Source organism: Salmo trutta, chromosome 8 (genome assembly GCF_901001165.1).
Source record: "Salmo trutta chromosome 8, fSalTru1.1, whole genome shotgun sequence".
Taxonomy (NCBI): domain Eukaryota; kingdom Metazoa; phylum Chordata; class Actinopteri; order Salmoniformes; family Salmonidae; genus Salmo; species Salmo trutta.
Window position 1 is genome coordinate 43,320,755 of NC_042964.1, and position 17,819 is coordinate 43,338,573.

General features: G+C 40.7%; 1 protein-coding gene across 8 annotated transcripts; it reads right to left on the reverse strand.

Annotated features, from left to right (window-relative positions):
- Positions 1-289: 289 nt before the first annotated feature.
- On the reverse strand, positions 290-17,167 carry LOC115199024 (aryl hydrocarbon receptor nuclear translocator-like protein 1). 8 transcript variants are annotated; one of them, XM_029761525.1, is made up of 17 exons: positions 16,797-17,167; positions 11,791-11,953; positions 11,666-11,704; positions 11,498-11,539; positions 10,603-10,760; positions 8,663-8,751; positions 7,854-7,946; positions 6,971-7,088; positions 6,473-6,619; positions 6,043-6,274; positions 4,534-4,640; positions 4,104-4,251; positions 3,820-3,872; positions 3,613-3,724; positions 3,354-3,438; positions 2,876-2,981; positions 290-2,685 (listed from the first exon to the last, which is right to left on the reverse strand). In XM_029761525.1, the coding sequence occupies exons 1-17, from the start codon at positions 16,852-16,854 to the stop codon at positions 2,513-2,515; spliced, it is 1,923 nt and encodes a 640-aa protein (XP_029617385.1). In that variant the 5' UTR covers positions 16,855-17,167; the 3' UTR covers positions 290-2,512. The 8 variants fall into 8 exon arrangements, with proteins under 8 accessions (XP_029617385.1, XP_029617387.1, XP_029617388.1 ...); XM_029761527.1 differs by lacking the exon at positions 16,797-17,167 and adding an exon at positions 16,613-16,749; XM_029761528.1 differs by lacking the exon at positions 16,797-17,167 and adding an exon at positions 16,490-16,606 and having other exon boundaries at positions 11,518-11,539.
- Between the last annotated feature and the right edge of the window lie 652 nt (positions 17,168-17,819).

A 17,819-nucleotide genomic window follows, 5' to 3' on the forward strand; every position in this document is an offset into this window, starting at 1 on the left:
AGAAGTGGGATAGCGCTGCTGAGAGGTCATAAAAATGATTTCCCATCAGTACGGGCACAAGGGACTTGTGAGAGTGAAGCAGAGGGACTCACTTTCTAAAGGAAGAGGGTAGTGTAAGGACCATAGTACTCCTAGGGACAATTACACTTGATAACTATTGCATTCACATACATATTTTTTGATATTCCATCTGAGTTGAAATGCAGTTTCCAGATTTTCTATATTTAAGTCACGCCTATAAATGACATTTACAAACTTTCAAGATAAAAACACAAGTTTCATATTAAAGTTTGTTAATGGGTTCAGATTTGTTTTTAATGTTTAATTGCATTGCATGGGTGCATTGGTCAGAGCCAAAGTATATCAAAGTTTGACATGCAGCTTATTAATTTGCTTTTCTGTGCCAGATTACTTGATTCTTTACACATGAAGCCATGATCTTCCCTCACCCAAAAAGTGTAATGATAATCAACACTGCAGGAGTGCACACAGACATTACAATTCAAGTCTTTACGGATTCACTGATATTTCTCCCTTTTGTCCCTCATTTTGTTCTGCAACCAAAATTGCAGAACAAAATGTACAGTGCATTTAGATTGAATTCCAGCAACACAGACATCATTTATTTTCAAGCACTTGGATTTTAAGTATTTGGAAGGTGTGCAAACTTCACACAGAGAGAAAGTAATGCTCTGTTCATAGCAAAAGCAGACACGGTATTGAGATTGGTTCTGGGACTAAAGAGGCTTTCGCAATAGTTTGCTGAAGCGAGGATCAAAAGGTTGTTCGCAAGCATTATTTTCCTTGTCTGGATTAGTTTCACACCTCCACATTTCAAACAAACTAGGATGTGTTTGTATAAGGCAGATGCACAGGGATGTAGTGGTAAAGGATTAAAGTGGGTAAGCAGATGCACAGGGATGTAGTGGTAAAGGATTAAAGTGGGTAAGCAGATGCACAGGGATGTAGTGGTAAAGGATTAAAGTGGGTAAGCAGATGCACAGGGATGTAGTGGTAAAGGATTAAAGTGGGTAAGCAGATGCACAGGGATGTAGTGGTAAAGGATTAAAGAGGGTAAGCAGATGCACAGGGATGTAGTGGTAAAGGATTAAAGTGGGTAAGCAGATGCACAGGGATGTAGTGGTAAAGGATTAAAGAGGGTAAGCAGATGCACAGGGATGTAGTGGTAAAGGATTAAAGAGGGTAAGCAGATGCACAGGGATGTAGTGGTAAAGGATTAAAGTGGGTAAGCAGATGCACAGGGATGTAGTGGTAAAGGATTAAAGTGGGTAAGCAGATGCACAGGGATGTAGTGGTAAAGGATTAAAGTGGGTAAGCAGATGCACAGGGATGTAGTGGTAAAGGATTAAAGTGGGTAAGCAGATGCACAGGGATGTAGTGGTAAAGGATTAAAGTGGGTAAGCGCTGAACGCTGGTTGTGATGACGGGCAGTTCGTATTTTATTTGATTTGATAATTAAAAAGTTGAAGAACAGATATTTAAAACCATTGAGGACAAAACACAATAAAGCCTGAGAGCTTATTTCCATTGTGTTCCTCTAGGATAGGCAAAGCACATGCTATTGCTAACAACGCCAACGTTGCGGAATAAATGTGTAAATGCTTTTCACAAAATAAAAAGGTGTTTCTGTGCGTTTAGCCTTCATTACATCCCTGCAGGTGCATCTTAAGGGTGTTCTGTTCCAGTGTAGATAAAAATATTTCAAGAGAAGCAGCTCTACCTCTGAGTGACTTCAGAAAAAGGAATGCTGCTGTCTTTACAATAGACACCTACACAGAAGCCTACAATGCAAGAGCAAAAAGACAGAACAATATACAACTTCACTTTGTAATAATAGACAATGACAATTTGAGTGAAGACACGTTTGTAATGTTTCATTTCAAGTTATTCACACAAGTGATCAGTTTTCAGAGTTAATATACTTTGCAATTGATTAACCTATGCCTCCGTCCACTACCTTGGAATTTGACTTGATCACTTTCACACCGGCGGGAACCCCAAAAGTACCGAACTGCTATCGATCTGTGACCCCCCAGATACAGGCAAACTCGGGTGGTTTTAGAACACATTCAGTTACATTGAAACATTGATCAAAAAAATCCCCACCAATTGAACCATCTGTGTAAGCCACCAAAGAGTTTGCTGGTTTTAGAGCAGGCTGGATTTCTCTTACTGAAACTTAAACAGAGAGCTGTAGAAGTCCCTCAGAGGCACATAAATCTGTTTCCTTGGTAGCAGAGCACATGAAAATAGTCCCTGGATGGAGTTTGTCTAACCAAAAATTACAGAGTTTAGGACTGATGGAGATGGGGGTCAATTCCATTTCAATTCTGGAAGTGAATTGAAATCACAATTCAGGAATTGAATGAAATCCTCTTTGAAAATGCTTAAATAAATAAATGAAGTAATGTAGATAAGAATAAATATTATTTTTCAATTCTTGAATTGGAATCTAAATTCTTCTCCTGAATTCATGGCATTTGAATCTCTACTAGTGAGACCAGTGAGTGTTGTCAAAGTCTACTGCGTCCCCCAGGTTGGCATCAGTCTCCAGCAGGCTCATGATGACGGCCATGGCAGCCTCATCGTTGCTCAGGATACCGAGGCCTGGTCCCACCATGCTGTCCAGGTCCATCTGGGAGCTCTCTCCTGAGGGAGAACGGGCTGTCATCAAAATTGACCAATACACAAAGTTATGTTAGTCATATGCTAACCAAGGATAACTATAAGTATAACTAAGTAACCCAAACATACACTTAAAACCGTCTGATTGATAACAGTCTAGGTAAATGAAAGATCATGTAAATGCATTGCTTCTAAGATGACTTTGTATAGGATTTTGAATGGTAACTACCTGTGTCCATATGTGTGTTGTTGCCAGCGTATGTGGCCCCCTTTGAAGCAGACTGCAATCTAGGCTTGCTCACTGTATCTGAGTCAGTCACCTCCTCATTTGACATCTGCAAGAGGACAAGTGGGTACATAATAATACAGAACATCTTTGCTCTATAGATTTTTTGATACAACATTCCATTTACAAAACTCTTCAAGCGCAACTATTATTAAGAGGTGTAATATTTACCCTGGTTATTGATAAGTTAAAGTACATCAAAATATTACAATCAGTTTAAAAGTTTTTAATCTATGCAAGGCATGTGTTCATAGGGAGAACTCAAGTGGTTATGGTTGAGACCTGCATGTAAAAAACACCATACTCTCTCCCTTTATGCCGTAATGAAAATAGTAAAAGAAATATATAGTAAACGTGCAACTACTGCCTAGGGCTCTAAAGACACTGTAGGATGAGAGGTGAGGTAGGTAAGGAAACTCACGTTGGCATGAGAGGAGACCATTGGAAACCTGTCCTGAGGTGGACAGAAGGGACTGGAGGTTCCACTCGATGGAGAACAATTGACCCTGCACAGACACAGAGACATCGTCTATGCAACAGAGACATTTTGGCGGTGAAAGAAAGCAGGACTAATGTAACAAAATATTCAAGGTCGTGTGCCAATAAAACAATGTAAGCCGACTGTACAAGTACCAGCTTCCTCCTGGTGGTAAAACAATGTCGTAATACACGCAACACACCTGTTGGAGTCCAAGAGCTCGTTTGCGATCTGGGTCCCTATGCTGCCAGCGTAGATCATAGTGGCCATACCACTGGAGATGCCAGGGATAAGGATAGTACGTTTGCTCTCTTCTGTAACAGAGGGAGGGGTCAGGACAGTGAGCTGAGGTCGGTCCACACACCCAAACAACATCCAGAATGACCAGGACAAATATTCCTTTCCTTACCGTCCAACAGCTTGGAGCTGCTCGGCTGTTCAGCTTCTGTGTGACTGGGTCCCCTGTGTGTGGAGAGGGTACAGACGATAAATGATTGTACATCCATTGTATGATGTCATTAGTACAACGCTGAGGACTCTCGAACAACAGCTACATTTTGGGTCCAAAATGGGACAATTTTGACTGAACTTGTGTCTTGATTCGAAGCAGATTATTAAATGAAATGTATTTTACTGAATATCATTATAGATTGTTCAACCCACAATCTAGACCTAATGTGAAAAGGCACTTACAAAACTCGGTTTGTTGACACAATAAACTCAATTTCTTTGGTCCACGGGTTTATAAAACTAAACCACTGACTTTGAAGCATGACCAAGGAGCCATGTTTTGTTTTGAACTTGTAGCAGCTGGTCTCAATCTTCTCTTTACTGCGGAGAACTGTTGAGACACAAAATGCCACTTCTATCACTGCAATGTGCTTGTTTTATTCATGAATCCCCCCCAATAAAAAACAAGTACTGCACAGGTGATGCATTACACTTATGGTGTAATCACCATTTTACCATGCGACGAAAATAAGAACCTGGTAATCTTCTATAACCCGAAATAAAGTGCAACCGAAATATAATTCATATCTGTTTGAGCACCTTGCACATCTGGAGAACATATGATTCTCACCTATACATTGATACGAAAGACAACCAAACTATTCTCCATTACCTTTCCTGTGTGTCTCTGCGAGGTGTTGCAGGTCGTCCTGGTGGAAGTACTCATAACAAGACGTCCCCAGTAGTTCCTGTGGCAAGTAGCCCAGAACAGTAGTGGCTCTGAAGGACAGAGACAAGGAGGCTGTTATTCTCTCTAAACCTACTACAGTCCCAGGTTGATATCTTCTGTCAACTTACCAGCTCTAACTATGTACATCATTTCAGAATGGCACAATAAATACTAACTATAATCATCAATATACATGATGCAGCCTTTCTGTTTCTATGGAAAAGAGTAAATGGAATGGTCGTCAAACATTTGACCACGGTAAAGTGAGCTGGGTTCTTATTCTCTGAACTGGGATGAAATGCCAAAGTAGAAAGAATCTCACTCAAAAGCAACAAAAAGAAAACTACTTACAGATAATATGAATTATACTGTAAACATAAATCAAATTGGACTGACGCGTTCAATGCACTCTCTGCTGTTGGTCAGAAGATCTCACCACCAGCGTTACATTTTAGGACAGCCTGGGTCACAATAACAAATTCACATACGTTATAGGGCTCCTGTTGTGAAATGGAGCTAACTATTTGACAACCGATAAGTAAAAAGGTCTTTACCTTGACATGCTTACTATGCGAAAAATAATATTTCCAACACAATGTTCCAAGTAAACATTTTTCAATTCATAATCTGTATTTCAAACCAATAGTACTAGTATTGTACTGTTGCCATCTCTTGAAATAATCAGTACAGCCATCTCTTCGAGGGGTATATTGTCTCACTTGGAATGCATTCAGACCAGTTGCCGGAAAACTTGGGGTAACCCCATTACACTTACAGCCACTGTGGTATGGGTAGGGGGTGCCATGGCAAACCCTATCCAAGATGACTGCCTGCCAGGCCTGCCTTAACCAACGTCATTGCTTTTCTCTTTATTTGTTTCTTTCTTTCGCTGTTAATACAAGCACAGGTTGGGTTACCCAGGATATAACTGTAATGTTAGCCAAGGCCAATTTAACTTACCGTAGCCTTGGCTAACATTACAGTATGTATCAAAACATACTCAACTCAGCTGAAAGAGATCGAATATGAACAAAAAACTGAGAACAATACGCTATGAAAGTTACCAGGAAGTAACTGCCCCTCAGCCTTGTAGTTTTTTAACTTTTGTAGGCTTTTTGAATGGTCTTCAATGGGCAAAAACATAGCGCAAAAACTCAGTAAAAACAAATATAATTGTATATATATATATTACGAATTTGATTATATAATCGTTAAACCTGTTCAAAAGATTAGCGGACTTGATCCAGAAGTAAAACGAAAGGGGCGGTTACTTTCACAGGGTATAGATTCAGTTTTATTTTCCTCCCAGTTTTTCATCAGGTGAAGGATATGCCCACAATGCCCCCTTATGAACAGTATTGGTTCAAAATTATGCCAACACTTGCCAAGAATATTTAATAATGAGTAAAAATCGCAAAAAGGTTTGTGGAGGGGGTAAGAGGCACAACTTACTGTTGGTCCACGAAGGTGAACTTGCCATCAATTGTAAAGCGAGTGACAAACTGGGTGGGTTTGACCTTAACCTCTAGTGACGGCTGACAGGCATTGTTAGGGTGAACGCGGCACACAGCAACCAGGCAGGACAGATGGGAGAACTCGTTATCGTCGCTCTCAGCATCCAGCTGGGTGGAAGGCCAACTCCGCATGTAACCAGTGCAATGGACAGTGCAGTATCGTTGAGACTCTACAGGGAGAGACAGTGTACATAAAACACGTGTTTACATTTAACCCCCACACGCAATTCCAATCATGGCCCTATCAGGGCTAACCTTAGTGAGATGGAATCAAGAAAAATAAATTGTGCTTCTGGGTTGATGACCACCACGTTTCTCTCTGCTCATACGATGTATTTAGTGAAGTTCTCTCTGCATGGCTCTCTCACCCTTTTTCTTGGAGCTGCTGGGCTGGATGGTTTTGTCTTCTGTCTTCATAACTGTTCTGCTGTGCTTCATGCGGCAGAAGAAGGAGCGCCATGCCCCTGTACACAGATGAACTGCTCCCACAGGACGGTCCTGCACCTGTAACCCTGCTAAAGAACCAGGAGAGCCCATGATCCAACAACATCATATTATATTAAAAATATTTTTAAAAACACATTGAAGACAGAATATAAAAAGTACGAATTTGTGACCTCAAAAGCGAACGAGGGCAAAGTGGAAACCAGTAAAGCAACAACAAACAGAACCCAGGCTCTCTGCTCTTTCCCCTGTGCTAATAGAACTGAGATAAAAGCTGCAACTTTCTTTAAAGTAATACCGTTATAGTGGTGACATAGCTTTAACTGCATCTCAACAAGACACAGACAAAACAGAACACAGAGAGAAATAGATATGAAAATCCCAGCATCAGATACATTTAAATAAAGTCTTTGCAGACTTACTTTTGGCATCTATGAGCCGTTCGCGAGGGTATAATCCTGAGGCTGACAGCTGCTCTTTCACTTTACTAATGTCCTTCGGGTGGACATAATCAAAAAGACTCTGTCCAATTAGTTCCAACTGTAAACAAAAACAGCACTTTAATTATCAGAACCAAACTATTAATCTCAGAACCCGGAACCAAATTTTGTGTGTGCTAGCAAGCTAGCCAATTATAGTTCTGAACTAGGGGAAACAACTGATTCAGATCCCCACTTCAGAACCACCTGAACTTTCTGGTTAAACATCCGGTCTCCACTTCAAGCATCACCTCCACAATATAAAGCATGAAACAGATTCAGGTATAACTTTACTATGGTACAGAAATTACAAGGCACTAAAAGAGAATTTCAGTATTTTACAATTTAATGTTAGATAGTTCCTCACCCTGTAAGTAGTCAATGGGCCAGGAGAAAATATCATCCATGGTTCAGTTTTCTTTAGACAGCCACTACAAACGTCTGCTAACTTTAGCCACCGCTAGCTAAAAATCAATGAGAGTGGTAGGGGCATGGGGTGCCTGTTACAAATGGCCAAAGAAAACCAAACCATGGAACTAAATGAACGGAATAACACTTAAGTAATGACCTCTTCCTAAAGTTGTCATTGAGAGTATTTAAGTGGATAATAGATAGGATTGAGTGATGGGGACATTGTTGGAATCCACCTCAATAATTAGCTCAATTTATAATTAAGTAGTAAATTAAGACTGCCGGACCTGCTTATTGTATATTATAAACTGGGTGGTTTGAGCCCTGAATGCTGATTGGCTGAAAGCCGTGGTATATCAGACCGTATACCACACCCCCTCTGGCTTTATTGCTTAAGTATAACCAGTTCACTGACCCGACTGTAGTTGAGGAACTTGGAGACGGATTCTGAGGTAAAGAGGATCTTCCCCCTGTCACAACTCACCACGAACAGGAACCCATCTGCAGCCTGGGGAAATGAGACACGGTACGACCTCAATATATTTCAATCTGGGTCCATGAAAACACTGACACTGCTACAGTACTTTGAAACCATCAGTGTGTATCCACTCTCTCTGTTTACTCTAAAATGGCAGACTCTGTGTGACAAACATACACACTTGTGGGAGATCAGAGCTGGCAAAGGTTATACAACAGAACACTCCACGCGAGGGGAAAGAACTGGCTACTTCTATATTTAATTCTACATTGAACTGAGCAGTTGACACATCCTTTTCTAATTAGGGATTTCCCAGAGTAAAGTTAGTTAGCGACTGAATGGAAAAATACTGTAGCAAACCCAAAGGGTATACCTGTGGTACTATCCATAAAATAAAGTGTAGACTTAAAGTCTGAAGAAGAAACATGTCCACCACACTCTCATAACTTTGGATAAAATTCAGCACTTTGAAAATAAAAACCAATTGTAGATTTGACCTCATAATTGTAATCATAAAGGAATAACCCTAGACCACTTTATTATTGGTTAATATTATATTTCCCATATCCCAAATATTTCCCAAATTCTCAGCTATTTTTGGAGCCTAGTAGACCCAACACACAAAAACTATAAATCGACACACCCCATAATCCTACCCCACTGTTGTGACTGCTGCCACAATACCAAATGGGATTGATTTTGGTTGATTGGAGAAAGAGATTGAGACAGATTGAAGGACGGCCTACCGTGAGCACCAGGTGCTTGAGATCATACTGAGGCAGAAACGAAGGCTTGCGTTTGTAGTTAACGTCAGTAAAGGAGCTGCTGGCACCTGCTGAGGAGACGAACACAGCACTGAGCTGTTAGTCTGTGTTGTACCTGTCCCTTAGGAGCTCAACATTTCTATCATAACTTGAGTTAAAAATACACATGAATATTAAATCTTTATACAACACCAGTCAAAAGTTTGGACACACAAACTCCTTCAAAGGTTTTTCTTTACTTATTTCCTACATTGTAGAATAATAGTGAAGACATCAAAACTATGAAATAACACATATGGAATCGTGTAGTAACCAAAAAAAGTGTTAAACAAATCAAAATATATTCTTCAAAGTAGCCACCCTTTTCCTAGATGACAGCCTTGCACACTCTTGGTATTCTCTCAACCAGCTTCACCTGTAATGCTTTTCCAACAGTCTTGAAGGAGTTCCAACATAACATGAGCACTTGTTGGCTGCTTTTCCATCACTCTGAGGTCCAACTCATCCCAAACCATCTCAATTGGGTTGAGGTCGGGGGATTGTGGAGGCCAGGTCATCTGATGCAGCAATCCATCATTCTCCTTCTTGGTCAAATAGCCCTTACACAGACTGGTGTTTTGTTTTTGGTCATTGTCCTGTTGAAAAACAAATGATAATCCCACTGTGCGCAAATCAGACGGGATGGCGTATCGCTGCAGAATGCTGTAGTAGCCATGCTGGATAAGTGTGCCTTGAATTCTAGATAAATCACTGACAGTGTCACCAGCAACACACCTCCACACCATCACACCTCCTCTTCCATGCTTCATGGTGGGAACCACACACGCGGCGATCATCCTTTCACCTACTCTGCGTCTCACAAAGACACGGCGGTTAAAATCCAAGAATCTCAAATTTGGACTCATCAGACCAAAGGACAGACTTCCACCAGTTTAATGTCCAATGCTCGTGTTTCTTGGCCCAAGCAAGTCTCTTCTTCTTATTGGTGTCCTTTAATAGTGGTTTCTTTGCAGCAATTCGACCATGAAGGCTCCTCTGAACAGTTGATGTTGAGATGTGTCTGTTACTTGAACTCTGTGAAGCATTTATTTTGGATGCAATCTGAGGTGCAGTTAACTCTAATGAACTTATCCTCTGCAGCAGAGGTCACTCTGGGTCTTCCTTTCCTGTGGCGGTCCTCATGAGAGCCAGTTTCATCATAGCACTCAATGGTTTTTGCGACTGCACTTGAAGTTCTTAACATTTTCTGCATTGACTGACCGTCATGTCTTAAAGTAATGATGGACTGTCATTTCTCTTTGTTTATTTGAGCTGTCCTTGACATAATATGGTCTTGGTCTTTTACCAAATAGGGCTATCTTCTGTATACCACCCCTACCTTGTCACAACACAACTGATTGGCTCAAACGCAGTTAGAAGGAAAGAAATTCCACAAATGAACTTTTAACAAGGCACACCTGTTAATTTAAATGCATTCCAGGTGACTACCTCATGAAGCTGGTTGAGAGAATGCCAAGAGAGTGCAAAGCTGTCACCAAGGCAAAGGGTGGCTACTTTGAAGAATCTCAAATATAAAATATATTTTGATTTGTTTAACACTTGTTTGGTTACTACATGATTCCATGTGTTTTTCATAGTTTTGATGTCTTCACTATTACTTTATAATGTAGTAGAAATAGTACAAATAAAGAAAAACCCTTGAATGAGTAGTCGTGTCCAAACTTTTGACTGGTACTGTATATTATCAGCAATGAACCAAGCTATTTGTGCACAGCTATGTATTTTGCCGCCATCATGTGTCCTAGGATCTAACTGCATTAGTATAGCTTCATGAGACCTACCTTAAAGAGATGTGTGGTGCTGCACAGATTGCCTAGTTTGGTACTGTGTTGTAAGGATAGTTTAGGGATGATGAGGCCTACCTTTCAGGGCTTTGAGGTGCTGCACAGCCATTCGCAGTACAGTGAGTTTGTCAAGCTTTCTGGCCATGGGGTTACAGGAGGGGATCATGGCTGACAGCTCGTCGATAAGGGTGTTCATTTTGTCCCTCCGCCGCTTTTCAATTTGGCTATGTGGCTCCCTTTGAGTGAGGGCACAAATACACTTATTTGTCTCTCTCGCATATATCTCACACACTTAAGTATACAGGTGTCTGATGGGTTGCTATCAAGTCAGCATGATATCCTTTATAAAAGCAACAACACATGAAAGTGTGTGTGTTATTGTTATTATTGGTGTTACGTTGATGTGGTCATTCGCATCATACCACCAGCTTCAACTGTAGTATTAAAGTATTAGGTTATATATAATATTAAAGTATCCTCCTGTTTTTTTAAAGCCAGTGCAGTCAAAAATGTGATTTTCCTGTGTTTTATATATATTTTCACAACATGAGGTTTGAATAATACTGTGATATTGTGAAAATTATGATAATGTCCTTTTAGTGTAAGAGCTGTTTGAAATGACTGCCTGAAATTTCAGCCAATTTTGGTGGGATGGAGTTTTGGCCTGACTGGTGACATCACCAGGCGATAAATTAGTTAAGAAACCAATAAGAGAGTTCCAAACCGTTTTTCAGTTTTCCCCTCCCCGCTCAGACCACTCCCAGACAGTCCTAGTGAAATTCTTGCTTGAGAAACTGCTCTTGCTAAGAAGCGATTTTTGTTTCTTTTTGACCATTTTGATTGAAAACAATCACAGTAAGGTACTTAATTGTTACCCAGAAATGATTTGATATTGAGATTTTTTTAAATGGTTGCATTCGGCCTTTAACTCCCTTTCAATATACCAAATGAATATGTATGCCCAGGCTCTTACCTGAAGCATTTTATTTTCACCTGTTGATCATCGTCTTCCGATCTGAATTGGAATGGGAAATATATTTGATTATTTAAAATGATTCATTTCAACACTTGGCCTGGCCCTGAGAGATCTTGCCAAGATTAGTGCTGAAATAAAATTCATTACTAAAGAATCTTCAAATACCTGCTCTGTTCCTCCTCCACTTGAGCATCACCATCTTCCCTGCAAGTCCACCGGGTAAGAGACAAAAATGAGAATTTTGTTATTTTTATGCTACTTTATGAAAGGTGAGGTATCTCTGCTCTTACCTGTTGTCTACATCCCCCTTCCGTTTCCTAGACAGCTCTTGGATTGGCATGGCTCCTGCCAGGTGGGGGGTTATGACATCATGCATGGCTCTTTCCAGGTGGGGTGTTATCACGTCAGGCCGAGAAACAGGAAGGCTTTTGGTTTCTCCTAACTGCAAGGGTCCTAAATTACAGGCACAAGAACCATACAAAACTGACACATTAGTTTTGATTTTTCATAATTTGTCATTCATCCACGGTCAAATGCAATGCATTATTGTAGCATTGACACCCTTATGGAGGCCTAGAGACAAAATTTGGTGTTTTGTTTAATCCCCGATTTTTACATTTGCCAATGTTGAAAAAGAACATTCACATATCCCGATCCTCAACTGAAACCCTCAACTGAGGACGAAGAAAATAAAATAACGAATGAATGCAGTTACTTGCTTTCCCCAGAAGATGGCACAAATACCAACTCAATGGATGTTGACCTCAAGCGTCCCATACACATGGTTGGGACTTTGTATAATTACACGCTGCCTGGGAGTGTAACTTAATATTGTGTAAAAAGTTTAAAAAGAAAAATAATTTTAAACAATCTTATAAATATAAATGTTCTTGTTGTGATCAGTCACATGATAAGTGTGTATGCACTAACTAACATCCACTTGAGAGGACTGTAAATAAACTCTCAATTGTAAGCCATTGACAAATGTTCCTCAGTGTAAATTAGTTTAAGTTAAGTTCAGCTAACTGGAAATGGCCTTCCAGCTTGTAACTAGTCATCTTGAAAGACATAAACCTGGCAGGTGAGGTGAATGAACTTTCCAACCTAAATCAGCCTACCAGACACCAACCTCTGGCAGACACCAACCTCTGGCACACGCACCACGTGGTGAGTTTCCATGTAGCTAGTAAAAGTCACCATAAGAGGGCGTCTAACCACTGGCTTTACCCAGTTTCCCCCCTGCATGTGGCACGTGATGGTTTCTGCTATCCCTTACTGCACTGCTTATATAATGCTGTAACATTGACCTACTTCCTGCACAACTCCCCATTATACTTTAAGCGGCGATATTTTATATGAAATATTGTTTAGAAGGGGGAAGATCTTTTGGGATTCTAATGCTAACAAATGTTTACGAATAATGAACTAACCTAGGCTATGTCTAGGAATTTTGGGGTCATTTCTGACAGAGGTGGAATGCAGAAAAATATTCCAGCCCTGTCCTCCCTCTCTTCCTTTTCCTGCAGGCATCTCACCAAGCATGAGAAACTGTAGTATCATAAAAGCAAAACAAGTGGAAATATTCCACAGGTGGTAGTGGAACTACGGTAATTTTAATCATTTAGCTAATTCTGTAGTTGTATCATCATGTAGGGTTAATCTCCATTTATTTATTTTTCAATTTTCATGAAAATAGTTAAGACAAATCTGACAAAGTTTGTTGCCCAATCAAGTAGAAACATGGTGGCTTTTGGATGTTTGACTAAGACAGTGAGCAGCTCAGGGTTGAGGTAAATTTAGAATGTACATTAACATGTATTAACTGAAAATGGATATAAATTAGAACATCATACATTTCATAAAATCCAACACAATTGTAAAGGGAAGAGTGAAGATCGCTATTTTGCAGTAACTAACTTAAGGGGAAGACAATGTCATATCAAATACAATTAGGTAGTTATGTGGGGAAATGGTTCTGCTACACATCCGTTTGGTTGACCCAGTTTGGATCAAAGTTCATCAGGGGGTCGGAGCAACCCCTGGAAAATAAGCAGCAGTCATTTCCTGGATAGGCCAGCCTCTCTCCATGTCATCTCCTGCTGTTGTGACTTTCAGCAAAGCAGTTAACCCTTAAATGCTCAGAGTGCTTCCGACCCCTTAGGGTGTGTGTGTCTTGGGGGGGATTGGGATACAAGCAGAAACAAATTTCTGTTCTCTGAAAGAAAAAATTGACAGTACTCTTCTTAAATGTTGATCCAGTTCTTGACGCTAATAGGAGATGCAGAGGGAAACGCAAACTCACTGACAACTGACAACCAGACATCAACAAGTTCACTGGTTGTGCAGGACATGAGTGGGTGGTGCAGAAACCAGGTCAATTGAATCACCTTGAATGAGACACAAAATTACACTTCTGGTCATGGCTTCCTAAGAGATGACTGTATGGCAAGTGAGGCCTGTGTGACAGAGTGAGAAGGCTGTGCACTGGAGCTCGATAATGCAGCCACTGAACCGTCCATGGATGATGCTCTCTCCTGGCTGGATAAATGTGGTGAGGATCGCACTACTCCCTTGGTCAAAGTCTTCAGCTGATGATGATAATGATGAAGACCCTGGCAGTCACAGCCATATAAATGGACCCTCAAAAGGACTCTCCCTCATCAGATGAGCTTCCTGTGGCTAGTTCTACTGGTGCTGGTGCCTCATAATCAACCTCCACTATCCCTCACTACTTACCTGTCGCTCTCACACAAGAACCCCGGTGTGTCGATAGGGTCTATGGTACAACTAGAACATTCATGTCTAAAAGTTGATTAGACAGCACAGCAGTATGATGTTATGGCAGTATAAGGCTCTGGCAGAATATTGTTATGGCAGTATCTAGTTAAAGCAGTACGCCATTATGGCAGTATGACGTTAAGGCAGTATCTAGTTAAGGCAGTATTGGTGAGTTGTGAGTATCCGAGTTCAGATTCCCTATTATACTCACTGAAAAAACGCATGTAGTTTATTACCTGATAAGATAGTAATTAGTATAAGTACCCTTGTTTACATTACACACATCTTTCTCCGTTCAAATTCTATATTATTCTTGTAGAAAATAGTAGAGACCCGATAGGCTAGTTATTAGTATCCAGGTTTACATTATGCACTTTATTCTCATCTCCCCATCAGAACCCCGCCCCCTCATGGAAAAAGGGAGGTTCCAGTGAAGTTGTCCTGCACAAACTTCTTCATCAATCTTACATGTAAAAACCTAGAATGAATTATGGGTTAATCATTAATGGCTAATCATACCTCCTTGTGTTTGCACATTTTCTTTCATAGGAATCTGAGCTTTACACTTCACTTAATTTAAGGAAGCTTGTTTTTATTATCTGAAAATAGATCCAATCCTTTGGCTGCTTTTTAAGCCAACAAAAGAAAGGCAACTCAACACCGGTCACACTGGCCAATCTGACTAGTTCATCTGAGGAGAGCCATTCCCCTTTCACTCCCACAGGAATCGCCCCCACCCCCACACCAACCTCTGCACTGGTGTTGAATAATAATAGGGGCCAGGCAAAATGGCAATATCATGTTGGACACATGCATACATGAGATGAGGTACAATACTAAGAAAGAGGGCTGACAGTAGAATACATTTTGTTTATTCAATATACAAAACAGAGGGAATACATATTGTAATGGAGGAATCTATGCTATTCAGGTGAAGTACAGTTGATTGTTGGCAATATGGTCCTAACAATTGGTTGCCTAACTGAGAGGGCCATGTAACACATTATTTCCTCTTTATCCATTCCTGTGTAACGTTTGTCATCCTACAACACTTTAAGGTCTGGCACTAATTGAAGTGCAATAATTATTACGTCAGGAATAAATAAATAAATATTGTTACAGCAATTGAGTGTTAAGCCTACAACACCATTAAGAACTGTCAACCAATGTCAAAATGTTTGCCTCATATTTGACACGTGCAGCTTGTGTTGAAAAGTTATCAAGTTATAGGCTCAGGTGTTTTACAAAATAACTGAACACAGGCCTAAATAGCCTAAACAAGTTACTACAGTCATATTGGCCAAAGCGCAGCTAGCCTATTTGATGTAGCATATAGGCTCAATTAAAATGTGTCAGGCAGGCCTATACATTTTTTACTAATGTTTTATGCTGCAAATAGGTATTATTTTCAAAGCAGCGTCCTGAGTGACCATATTAAACTACATTCATAACACGTACGTTATTGGATGTTATGGTCAAATTACAGAATGGTAAATTGTGTTATTAAGCATGAATGCAGAATATTAGCCAAGCTTGCACGTTCGGGAAGGAACAATAATTGTTTTGGGCTGCGTTCCAATAAATCCACCCACCCACCTTGAGAATTTGGAAACTGTTTCATAACCCACTTCTTGGAAACATGGAAACATTTTACCATGCATCGCCAAAATCACAATGGGGTCATGGAGATCAGTTTACGAACATGTGGCAATGCATCAGAATGCTTTAGACATCGGAAATTTCCGTCACCAAAAGTACAAACTTGCCGCGATACATTGAAATTCTACAACTATGAAAACCTGTAAACTAGGCTATGACTTTAGGCTACCCAAACACATATATAAAACACAGTTTAGGCAATACGTGCGACTGAACAGGATATGGTGCAAGCATTATCCACGCATATATTATGTGATTGGTGCCATTTTATTTGATTATCAGGCTAACCGACATAGACTATTAGTCTAGGAAAAAATACCAACGGGATGAACAGAAGATCTATTGACCGCCTATGAAAAAGCAGCTGCATAGTTTTACACCAGGTTTACCATAAATACAATTCCACCATGCACATATTGTAATAAAATCACGCCAACTCCTACCTGCGAAATTACATGGTAGAATGCAACAAATATGGCCACAATTATTAAATTTCCACGAGCGCGTCCCAGGACTTCCTCGAGTGTGCGTTTGCTCCACTGATCTACTGACCTACATTTTGGGGAAGAACCAGAATTGTTTTCAAAGCGAAAGAAACAGCTCCCCTCAAATCCCACCCGGCGCATAGCATCGACTACAATCAACTATTATCACCTCATAGTCTAAACAACTCACTCGTGGTGCTTTCAGGACAACTCGGAAAGATCAGAACCTCCAAATGAAAATTTGCGTACGGTTCTTGCGTAGAAGCTCCTATTGGTTGATTCTGATCCCTTTCAAACGTGAAACCCGGAGCTCAGTTTACGAGTTTCCGAGTTCCAAGTTGTCTTGAAGGCGGTACAAGTAGGTCTACCAGTACCTGTTCGTTTGTCTGCGGTCCCGTCATTGCCGCCGGCGGCTAAATTCTCTTTGGACATGGATGGAGCCGGTCAGCAGCAGCCCGGCGCTGCAGAACATGAGGAAGTGGTAGTGTAGCCTAAATGTGGTAGAAGTAGCCTACTGTAGAAAAGGCGGGGGATTGTAAACGTACTTTCTTTTTTCCTTCTCTCTCTGTACTAAGGCGGGGAGGGGGTAGATATAAAAACGTAGACCTACACGTGCAAGGATAAAGTAGCCCCATGGATAATGAGGACACAACTCCAGGAGAACGCGGAAGAGGTCAATCTGTCTCCTCCTATATCACCACTACACTCGCATTCATTCACTCAACCACCCGTGAAGGGGACACTGTCCATTGAATTCACACACACACACTCGTAGGATATAGTCTGGGCCAGAGCAAGTAGGACAAACATTCATGAAACACAAATATTTGTTCATTTTATCCTCTAAAATTATAGGCTGCAAAGTGTAATTTTGCATGTATTTGAGGGAAAAGTGATTGTCTACATAGGCTACGACATAGACTCCCTATAATTGAACGGTTTCGTGTAGTGAGTGAGCACTGCTTTCTCGTGTAATTATCCGTGTCCAACCTGACAAATTACCATACATATATATAAGTAAACTCATTCGAGTGGTCTTTTTTCCCCTTCTTTCTAACATGTTTTTTGTCTCCTCACCTCAGTGTTATTCGAGACCTCTGCACGAGACGTTATGTAAGTGTGCACGTGCCAACCAAGAATCGCGTTGACCTAAATATTGTTGCGTTATACAACCATATAACCGTCACGTGTAGCAGCTGTCTCATTAACCCGTCTGAAGCCCGGGGTGTAATCATTAGTCCAAACAGTTGCATTCCGTTTGGAAACTATAACGAGTTTCTGTTGGACAAATTTAGGCAAGTCACTCCACGTTCGTTCCGTTTAAGAAACGGTTTGCAACAGAATCGGCGGAATTGAATACACCCGTCTACAGCGAAAGTAAACGTGCGTCCCAGAGC